Source organism: Setaria viridis, chromosome 2 (genome assembly GCF_005286985.2).
Source record: "Setaria viridis chromosome 2, Setaria_viridis_v4.0, whole genome shotgun sequence".
Lineage (NCBI taxonomy): Eukaryota > Viridiplantae > Streptophyta > Magnoliopsida > Poales > Poaceae > Setaria > Setaria viridis.
In genome coordinates, this window is record NC_048264.2 from 41,919,944 (window position 1) to 41,931,314 (window position 11,371).

General features: G+C 45.5%; 2 protein-coding genes across 2 annotated transcripts; both read left to right on the plus strand.

The window, feature by feature from the left end:
• The first annotated feature begins 996 nt into the window (after window positions 1-996).
• LOC117842213 (uncharacterized) lies at window positions 997-3,131 on the plus strand. Its single transcript, XM_034722581.2, has 3 exons — window positions 997-1,200; window positions 1,317-1,380; window positions 2,860-3,131. Exons 1-3 carry the CDS (start codon window positions 1,086-1,088, stop codon window positions 3,017-3,019), a joined length of 339 nt encoding a protein of 112 aa, XP_034578472.1. The 5' UTR covers window positions 997-1,085; the 3' UTR covers window positions 3,020-3,131.
• Window positions 3,132-6,665: 3,534 nt separating this feature from the next.
• LOC117846535 (sphingosine kinase 1) lies at window positions 6,666-11,017 on the plus strand. The gene is made up of 9 exons (XM_034727740.2): window positions 6,666-7,152; window positions 8,499-8,621; window positions 8,704-8,804; window positions 8,944-9,016; window positions 9,247-9,333; window positions 9,458-9,535; window positions 9,686-9,756; window positions 10,090-10,395; window positions 10,529-11,017. Exons 1-9 carry the CDS (start codon window positions 6,783-6,785, stop codon window positions 10,853-10,855), a joined length of 1,536 nt encoding a protein of 511 aa, XP_034583631.1. The 5' UTR covers window positions 6,666-6,782; the 3' UTR covers window positions 10,856-11,017.
• The last annotated feature ends 354 nt before the right edge of the window (window positions 11,018-11,371 follow it).

The following is an 11,371-nucleotide window of genomic DNA, read 5'->3' on the forward strand; positions in this document are numbered from 1 at the left end:
GTGTTGCGCAGCGCCGTCCTCGCGTCGCGTGGTTGCGGTTTCCGCCGGCGCAGGGGTGGTGGTGTAGGGGTTTGATGGGGATGCATGGCCTGGCCCTGCCTGGATTCGTCGATCGCCAGATCCGCAGGATTTCGTCGCCGATGGATTGCGTCTTTCGTTGGTTTTTTTTTTCTGCTGATGCTTTGACGATCGATCTGCCCTGCGACGTCTGGAGCTCGGAAAATTCAGGAGCGGTTTTTCAATCGGTGTGACGTGGGCTCGAGCTCTCGGACGTGGCGGCCGGGCGGGCAGCCAGGACGTTTGACTTCACTTCAGGTCTTCAGGAGGGTAGAGTCTAGAGTGGCTGAATGAGAGGTCCCTGGACGATTGTCTCTTTCAGTAACCGGGCAGTGCCCAGTGGATATACTCAGCAAAGAAATTTGAGGCAACGGTTGCCATGCGGTGGCCTGTGGAGATCGACATTTGACAGTACCAACCGTCAATTCTTTCCATGTTTCCAGTCAAATCGTGTAGGGAGCCATTTTGTGTGTTAATTGGCGGCAGCAACACTTGCTTCCTGAGTGTTAGCTTCGCGTGTTATCTAAGGCGTCACCAAATCTAAGTTGATAAGTACTCCTCTATCCTACATTTACATGACAATTGACAACCACGCGTGCGTGCACCACGCTGTGGCTGTGTCGCCCTTACGTGCGTTTAACTTGTATTTTTAACGGGAAAAAAAAGGTCATGTACACCGAAACACGCTCTTCTTCTTCGAGAAAAAAAAAGAGGGGGGGGGGGGGGGGGGGGGGGGGGAACGGCAAAATGAAAAGAAAGGAAAATGGAAGCACATACCTGGGCCGGCATGAGAAATGCAAGTAACAACAACAAGCCCGCCACGGCCCGTCAGTCAGTATCCACCTGACTCCTGAGGCCCAGTCCAACTTCGCATGTACTCTCGGCCCACGAGTCTTGACTAGCAGGCTTCATCGCACCGTAATCGGCGAGCTGCGGGCTTGTCACTTCCGTGTTCCGAAACCAACAGCGTGTCCTTGCGAAACCCTAGCAGCACCGAAAAAGAGAAGGGCGCGCAGGCGGCCGCAGCCATGGCGAAGAACCGGAACAAGAAGAACAAGGCCAAGAAGGGCGCCGGCGGCGTCGCCGCCATGGACACCTCCGAGGGTGGCCCCGTCGCCTCCACCACCGCGTCGGCTCCGCAACGTAACTTTCCCCCCTTTTCAGTTTTATTTTGGGTGGTTTCCGTGGTTTGTTGGTGTTCGCTCCTTGGATTCCTGAAAATATTGCCTTGTTTCATGTTGCTTCTCTTTTCGGTGCAGCCATGGATACATCCGAGGGGAATCAGCCATCGTCGACATCGATGGCGCTCGGTTCGATCAACAAGTAAGTACATGAGGTGCCGCAAATTGCTCTTTGTTTTTAAATTTTTTCACGATTTCCTTGTGTCGGTCTTTATAAATTATGAGTGAGCTTCACTAATTTGCCAGGTTATGCGGTAACCACATTAACAATATATGTCACTGTTGCTGGGGTAACGTGAGATCACTGTTTTGTGCTAGCTAGGTTGCTTTGATAGGTAGCGGAACCATTTAATTTGATCTACATGATGGGTTCTGTAAGATTTTATCTTATTGTTCTTGCGCGATGTCTATTGTATGCATTACTGATGCAATTGAGTGCCACAAGGGACACATGTGCAAGAACTACTTCTTCAATTGTGTGTATTCTATCACATTGTCCATGAATAGTTTTTCAGTGGGTCAACACCTAGGAGGTTCCCTCAATTTATTTAATTATTTACATGTGCTCCATACAAGCTGTTATGGCTGACTTGGAAATGGATGGATGTGTATGAAGGTTGTGGGTTTTTCAAACTTATTGCTCCAACTTAGCTGAAGTATTCTGACCTCTTACCTTATGAATTGTATTAGTACAATATGCTCCATCCATTGACGTAAAGCAGCAGTCATCTGGTTGAGTTGTTGGCACCATCGCAGGCATCTGTAGAAAATCTTTTAAGTTATTTGAGTCGCATGGCGTTTGTATTCCATTTCTGTGGTAAATGGATGGAATAGATAAGTCCGAGCTGATTCATTTATGTGAAAAGTCAACTTGGCATAACTTAAATGATTCCAAAATAGTTGGAATTGACATTAGTTATGGAGGATGAGCCCTAGCAGCCTTAACCACAATCAATTTTGCACTTATGGGCCCTCCTGTTTCTTTTCACCTCATGAATCTTCTCAGCAAAAACAAAATTTTCTTATGTGTGGCTCTATCTTTCACCCATGTTCATTTGGCTAATTGCTGAAATCCATCAAGCAAACGGGACTAGTGTTTTACCAGTTTTGCTCTACCAGATACTTCTTGTCAGAGTGTTGTGAAGCTACGCAGCTCAGCTTGTAGTACAGAAGTATGTTGTTGCTGAGAAGGTTTAATCAACCCAAGTTGGCTTAACGTACATCTGTTTTGCCATAATTAACACATAGTTCACTACTAGTGTCCTGAGGGCCAACTGAGTTTTCTTACATGGCATGATTATGGTTGTGTTCAAGCACTTCCCAGCTCTAGGCAACTACCTAAATGTGTTAATTTCAATCAGGTATCTCTTAATGCATCATATATTAGGCCGTTGAGAGTGGATTACTGAAGTTTTACTTATGTTGTCTTTGCCCCCCTAGTCCCTTCTGAAATTGCCTTTAAAACTTTAACCAGATGATACTAAAACTGTATCCGTGATAACTTCCATAGAAATGAATGTTAACTCGTTTTTCACTTCTTGTTTGGTTAGCAGTCTTCGCTAAAACTTGCACTGTTGTGGGCTATATACATGCTCAGTCTGTTCTGTATCTTGTTGACTAGGAAAATAAAAAAAGGAGTACAGATGAAAAGGTCACAGAATGCGAGGAAAATGAAAGCAATTGCCAGGGCCGTATCAAATAATGAACAATCTGAGGAGAAGATCCAGAAGGCAAAAAGCAAGAAGACAAGGATTCAGTCTGCCAAGTCTCTGTATGATTGAAAGATTTAGTAGTTTGCAGAATTTTGTGTACCCATGTAATTCTATCTTGTAGAGCAACCAAGACTTGTTTTTTTTTCTGAAAGAAAGGGTAAAATCTGCGTTTCAATCTTCAGCCAGCAAAGGTTGATGTGACTTGTGAGCTTCTTCTTTACATGACCTCTGGAAATTGTCTGTGCCATGCTGCCTGTGCTTGGTAGCAGTCGCATATCATGTCTGATAGGTTCTTGTGTTGCATTCTTTGATATCGACCTTAGGATGCAGTGCTCAAGGGCATGGTCAATTGTAAAAGTTATGGTGTGATTTGCCGTAGCAGTGCTGTTGACAGCGTCGTCTTCTTCTCAATATGCCTTGCGAGGCTGCAACTGTAAAGCCATAGGCAAACCTGTGCCAAGTCTTCACTAAATTCTGAGCCTGGAAAGTGATCTAGATGAATAGGAAAAGCTATGAACACGGAGGAGTATTATTGGCTGCATCATCTGTATGTACTGTACTGTTGTTCTGATGGGCTTTGTTGGTTGGCAAACTTGTTAGTTGATAGAGAAAATGGAACCAGGGCCAGGGGTGTTCATCCCAACCCCTTGCGATCCACTTTCTTACGTAACAGTGAAGTATCAAGGCACACAGCATATCCGTACAGGCTCTCCAATTCTCCCTCAGGGCTCGTTATAAAAAAAATCTCCATCAGGGCTCGAAGTCAGCTGTTCTGACCAGCTTAATTCTTTTATTATGCCAGCATTTTAGTAACAGAAGGGTTATCACTTATCAGGGGTGCAGAAGTCAATCGTTTGTAAGGCGATTGGTTTCTCGTTCACAGAATCCACTCCGTTTCAAATTGCAGGTCGTTTTAGCTTTTTTTAGTTTCATAGATATTATTATACATCTAGATATAGAGTATGTCTAGGTGCACAATAATATCTATAAACCTAGAAAAGTCAACACGACCTACAATTTGGAAGCTGTACTATATACAATACGACAATCTTGTGCATATATACAACCAGATACTCTTTTTAGAATAATACAACCTGATACCTCACTGGCGCATACACAGATTATACATTCTATTCCCTTCGTTTCAAATTGTAGATCATTCCAACTTTCTTGGAGAGTCAAACTAATTTTATGTTTGACCAAAATTATAGAGAGAATTATAAAGATTTATGGCACCGAATAAATATACTATAAAAATATATTTAATGAAAAATCTAATAGTACTAATTTGTATTATAAATGTTAGTACTTTATTGTACAAATTTGGTCAAATTTAAGATTTTTTTGATTTTCCAAGAATGTTGGAATGACTTGGAACGGAACAATTTGGAACGGAAGGAGTACGGGTTTATAATTAGCTCCTCATCTCGTGTACTTTTCAGCGCATATGTATCGCAGATAGCCTCGTAGCTCACAAGGAACAGAGACAAGTTAGCCGAAAGGATTCGTGGAGCAAACGCTCTTCCATGGTTTGCTCAGCAATGCGTTATCACATCAGGGATCGCGTATCGGTCGGCGTATCCGGGACGCACCGTCTCGTTGTCGTGCTGCTCGTAGCGAGCTTGTGAAGCTGGGTTTCTTCTTTCCCCCATCTTACTCGTACCCGACCCGGACGTCGACGGTTTCGTTTGCGTCGGGAAAGCTATTTGTGGTGGAGATCACCGCGTTCCTATGGATGATAGCGACTCACCAAATGATTGAGGGATGTTTCGGATCTTCGGTCCGAACTAAAATTCATGTCACATCGAATATTCGGAGACTAATTAGGAGGACTAAATATGAGCTAATTATAAAATTAATTACATAGATGGAGGCTAATTCCCGAGACAAATCTATTAATAAGCTTAACTAATCCATCATTAGCACATGTTTACTGTAGCACCACATTATCAAATCATGAACTAATTAAACTTAATAGATTCGTCTCGCAAATTAAGTTCCATCTGTGCAATTAGTTTTATAATTACTCTATGTTTAATACTCCTAATTAGTATCTACATGTGACAGGAATTTCAGAGCTCACGAAGAATCAAACGGGACCTGATTCTTCGGTGACCGGTGACGGTGACAGTAGAGTAATTTTCCTCACTCGACAACCAACAGCTTCTTTTAAAAAAAAGACAACCAGCAGCTTCAGGGCCTCGGTTCTCCGTTAATTCGCTCGCTTGCAAGTCCTTTCAATTGACGAGAGCCGCCATCCATCTTGTTTCGGTTTTGTCAGTTTCTTCTTCTTCTTCTTCGCATCTGCATCTGAAAGACATTTCCAATGGGTATAAAGAATCAGACCCCACAACGATTTGCACCGTTGTTTAATTACGTGAAATTCCCAGGCTTGTACTTCTAAAAGGTTCCGATATGGTCATCGATGAGATTCCCCAAACAGTCAAAACTTGCAGGGGACTGGTGTGCAGTTCACCAATTTAAACCACCTGCGGTCGGCCACCCATCCATAGAACACACAACTACTTGGTGCGACTATTATAATTGCTGCTCGTGTGATTACACAGGTTAGCCGTAGATCTACCTTTGGCGTTTGATAATTCTTCGTACGGCGACTTTTGGTCAGCATGGCAGTGGGCCCCACGGCTCGGTGCCTTTTCAAAGCCGTTATGCAAAGAGGTCCAAACGTCCAGGAATCTGCGCCCGGCTGATCTCTGCACCGTAGCACGCTAGCTGAGAGATAAATCCAGTTGTTTAAACACAGGCCACAACGAACGACAACGACAATGCATATACGAATGGGTCGCACAAGGATACGACGTTTGGATATCAGGGGTAGACTTTAATCCTGTCACGTTAGATATTCAAATTAGATATTCAAATACTAATTAGGAGGACTAAACATGAGCTAATTAGAAAACTAATAGCAGAACCTCTAGGCTAAATTGCGAGACGGATCTATTAAGCCTAATTAATCCATCATTAGCGAATGGTTACTGTAGCACCACATTATCAAACCATGGACTAATTAGACTTAATAGATTCGTCTCGCGATTTAGCCTAGGGGTTGTGCAATTAGTTTTTGTAATTAGCCCATATTTAATACTCGTAATTAGTGTCAAACATCCGATGTGACAGGATAACGGAGTTCGCACTGTCTGGCTGGACACATTTTGTTGCTTGCTTATATGCTTATGCGCTGTCTAGTTTAAACGTTCGGTTGGGTAAGTAGCATGCCTATAGGGAGTACTCTGTCTACCTTAGTGATCATATATCATTGACTGGCGTGAAGCTGAGATGATGCTGAGAAATTGAACGTCATTTGTCCTGTGTCAAGCCAAATTAGGCAATATCACCTTTTTTTTTCGTCAAAAAGTGGAAAGAATTACAAAAGAGACTCACCACTTCACCTACCAAGGCCCGTCAAAAGAATTCCACGTAGCATCCTACCTGTGCATCTAGAAGCTTATAGTGATTCAGAGCGATGAGAATGGCCGTCAAGTGGGGCTCCGGGCTCCTCCCACCAATACCCCCAAAGTACCCGGACTTCTTTACAAAAAGGTCATTAAAATTCGAGATAAAATTCTTACACACAAAACATACCTACAAATACAACACACCATACCCGCCACATACACACATACACATACATGCGGACCCCACCGCCCGAAAGGCGCCAACGCCAATATATTAACCGCCCCACCACGTCACCCTCTTCCTCCCCTCCCAAACTCCCAAACCTCCGCGGCCTTTCGCTTCGCTTCGCTTGCAACCCCCATCGATACTTCCCAGCAAGCTACAAGCTCCTGCCTCCGCCCCGCCTCATCATCCCATGGCCGATCCCCAGCCCCAGGCCGAGGCCCTGACGGAGCCCGCGCGGATCAACGGCGCTGCGGCGGAGGCCACGCTCTCGGGCGGCGAGCTGGCCTGGCGCCCAGCCGCCGCCGGCGGCGGCGGCGGAGAGGGGCAGGAGCGGCGGCTTGAGCTGGAGTCGGAGGTGCTTGGGTGCCGGGTCGAGGGGAGGAAGCTCAGGGTCGCAACCTTTGCCGCGAGCGGCGGCGGAGACGGGGAGCGGCCCTCCGCGGTGGCCTGCGGCGGCGGGGGCAAAGGGGGAGGAGGAGGGGAGGTGGTGCTGGAGATGGAAAGCGAGGACGCCGCGGCGCGTTGGGGGGACGCCATCAGGGATCGCCTCGCCTCGCTCGGTAATTCAGCACCCTCTGCTACTCTCCTAGTTGCAATTCGATAATTTCGATTCCCCTGCACCTTGCGGGTAGCGTTTGACTCGTGATAGTGGCGCGATCGAGTTGCTCACGGTTGATTTTTTTTTTAATTCAATCGCGTGGTTGGAGTGTTGGGGGCCGGCTTGGCTCTTGATCGGGTCGGCGGTCGTCGCGGTTGTTGCGTCGCGGACTTCTGGAATTCGTTGACTCGATTGTATAGCTGGGAGGGGGAAAAAATATGCTTATCAGCCGCTGTGGCTGCAGCTGCAGCTGCGGCTGGCAGCCAGTCGTTCGGCTGCTGGCACAAGCAGCTGCCGTAGCAGCCTAGCGAGCAGGTGCTGCAGCCTCCTTTGTCAACACAGGTGCTGTAGCGGCTGTTCGATTGCTGTATGCAGCTGCTGCAGCCAGCACTACCGAACACACAATACCAGCAGAGCATATCCAGTCGTTTTGATTCGATTAATCAATTATAGGTTGAACTAAATCGTTCAGATTGTAATGGTCGTAGGCGTACACAGCCCTGGCTCCAAATCTTTCTTGGTATGCGTGCAGTGTGCAGTTGGTGACTCTTCTTGTGGGCATGCTCTGGTCAAAGCGTCAAATGCACAAATGTAGCGGTAGTATGCAGCGTGCCAATGAACCCCAAAGAGTTTGAACTTTGAACTTGTCCATGGATTCTTCTTCTGTGTCTGATACTCTGGTCTGTTCAATTTCCATGGTTGGGATCAAATGTGCATGTTGCTGATGGTGCACAAAGCTTGGAATGCAAAGATGATACTGTTATTATATCCCGAGCTTGCAGTCTGAATCTGATGCCTGTTCATGTTGTGCAATGCAGCGGTGATACCGTTTTAGTACTAATGTTATGTGTACCTCCCTTGTAGGTCAATCTTTCTTTTGTCAGAATTGGTCAAATGTTCCTCTCAGTGTCACTGTTGCCATTTAACGTAACCCTTGAGTGTTGCGTTTGCTATCTACGAAAAATATCTGAGCTGACTCTTTTTCTGGTCAGTTTTTTATGATTTGATAGTGTTGATCCAAGTGTTTCATATTTCTAGTTGGTACTCCCTCCGTTTCAAAATATAGGTCGTTTTGGATTTTCTAGGTACATAGATTTTGCTATGCATCTAAACAAAACCCTATAGTTAGGTGCATAGCAAAATCTATGCATCTAGAAAATCCAAAATGACCTACATTTTGGAACGGAGGGAGTATTAGTTAATGTTTCTCTACACTCCGACGGAAAAGCGTTGTAGATTAACAAAGCAATTCGAACACTAGTTCTGCATATTAATAAACTCTTAAGCTCTTAACTATTCCTCCTTCAGGCCGTCCAAAGAGACTGTTCATTATAGTGAACCCTTATGGTGGAAAGAGAAGTGGTCGGAGTATTTTCCAGAATGAAGTCCGACCTCTCCTTGAAGCTGCTGGCATTCTTTATACGATGCAAGGTTTGTGGTCTATGTTTATTTATCATATTTTTAGAATGATAATTGTGATGCCATCTAATTTCAAATTGTGAACCATGTATAGAAACCAAGCATCGCCTTCATGCTCAAGAGATTGCACATTCACTGGATATTAGGAAATATGATGGGATCATTTGTGTCAGTGGAGATGGTGTTATGGTAGAGGTTAGCAAAATAAATTATATGCAAATTTTTAGACTCTGAAAAATCGTATGTTTTCAGATGCTTTGAGCATTGTTGATTCTATTTGCCTCCTTGCCGTATTTTGGCACTGTTGCTTATTGTTATTTTATTTTGTGTTTAGGTTGTTAATGGTTTCCTGCAAAGGGAGGACTGGGAAACAGCAATTAAAGTGCCACTTGGGATCATCCCAGCAGGTAAGTTTCATAACAGCTCCCTTGTCACATTGACGTAATGATGCACATTAGTAACCAGTACTGTGTCATAGGTTCATTTCCATCTGCAATCATTACAAAAAAAAAGTTTGATAAAGATTTCTTGTAGCTTGTAACCTTTTCAAGATTGTTTTTGGTTCAGATTGTAGCATTTGGCACTTTATTATCATTAGTTCTCTGAGCACACTTTTCACACACTACATGTGCAACAGGTACCGGAAATGGAATGGCACAATCTCTATTGCATGCTGCTGGCGAACCATTCTCCATACCAAATGCCGTGTTTGCCATAATCAGAGGTCAGTCTTTTTGTCCTCAATTTTTATGAGTTTTCATCTGAGAAGCCACGCCATCTATCTTCAGAATCTCCTCCCCCTTTGATGTGTTTGGACATTGCTGATGCAGCTCCTTTCTTTTACACAGGCCACAAACGTGCACTTGATGTTACTTCTGTTGTGCAGGGAAAGACAAGGTTCTTTAGTGTCCTGATGCTTACATGGGGTATGTTTTAGCTTGATTTTAACTCTCTCCACACCGCAGTTGATAACACAGCTCACCTCCTCAGATATTACTGTCACTTTCTCGCCTTTAGCAATAAAAATAAAATATTAAAATATTAATTCAAGCCTGAAAATAATCAATGAACTGCAGGTCTGGTAGCTGATGTTGATATTGAATCAGAGAAGTACAGGTGGATGGGAAGCGCTCGCCTTGAATTTTATGTATGCCTTCTACCCTAAAAGCTTATATTAAGCGCTTAATTTTGTTTGCATCCATATGTAACTTGTAACTCCCTCCTCTTTTTTTTTTTCGTAATGGACTACTTTCATCACCACATCAGTGCATGGCACATAGAGGTGCTTCCAAAATTAGATGCCCTTACTGGCTAGAGTTGCACTATTCTGATGGCATACTGACAGATGCATCTCTTACTTCACCACTTAGTCTGAAGTTCCAGGCTTCCAGCTTTAGAAGGTAGTTGTCTTTGGCAGGATCTTTTGGATTTGTAAAAGCTCACAGTGTGCTCTGCCATGTGCAATACAACTTCATTTCAGTTCCTTCTCCGCGTGATGAACCTGCGACGGTACAATGGGCGTGTCCTCTTCGTTCCCGCACCAGGATACGAAGAAGTCGGTGAGCCCGTGGAGCAAACTGCTACCAGCTGTAAACAGAACGGGGTTAGCACTGGTAGCCAAGAAGACAAAGCAGATGACAGAAATGGTGAAACGAGTGGTTATCCGGGCCCATCGATCGAAGAAGCTGATCTCGAATGGAGATCGCTGAGCGGTCCATTCGTTTCGGTTTGGCTCGGCAACGTTCCTTTCGCCAGTGAAGATGCAATGGCAGCACCAAAAGCAGAGGTCAATCTCTCTCCATTTTGATTTGCTCATCCCTACGTTGAGGGGTCATGAACTGATGATCGAGTTAGAAATTTGCCTTCGGGTTTCCCTTTGCTCCATCCAGCTATTGATTCTTGTTTATCGCCTTTGGCAGTTTGCGGATGGGTACCTGGACGCAGCTATAATCAGGGACTGCCCGCGGTGGGACGTGCTTGGGCTCATGTTCCAGATGAAGGACGGCGCGTACGTGAACTCGCCGTACGTGGAGTACTTCAAGGTTAAGGCGATCCAGATCGAGCCGGGCCTGCGGGTGGGCAGCAGCAACAAGGGCGGCATCATCGACTCGGACGGGGAGGTGATCGCGCGGGGAGACGGGTCCCGCGGCGGCGGTGAGCCTGAGCACCTGATGGCGTACGGCCCGCCCATCCAGCTGACTGTGGACCGGGGGCTGGCCACCATCTTCTCCCCGCGATCGAGATGACACGGTTCTTCGTGTTCTTGTTCACCATATAGTGATTTCCACTTCATTAGCCCCGTCATTTTCTCTGTCTGTAATCGTTTGTTACATACATGTAAATACTCTCACACCACAATATTGCAAGAGCCAATGGATGACCCAAGGAGCGAGATGTCTGTCCGTCGAGATTCTTTGTTGCCACAGTTACTGCTTTACCGTTACTTTGAGAAATGGGAAGCTTGCAATACCAGTTCTGGATGCTACCACACCAAGGCCAGCACATTCTTTTCTGTTTCCTGCAAAGCTGGTGTTAAATCCACCGTGAAAATTACAAGGTCCGGGACGGGCCTCAATGCAAATGCACTTTGAGAGTGAGCCTTGTCAAAGAAGAGACTTGGCTTTCACACTCTTCCGGGAAGGCGAGGCTGCTGCTGCTGCTCGAGCTTTTCTGCACTGCAGCAGCGGGCACGTGAGAGGGTCAGTGAGAGGCACGCGGAGGATTTGCCGTGCCAGGTCGCAGCGCCATGGCGAACGTGGCTT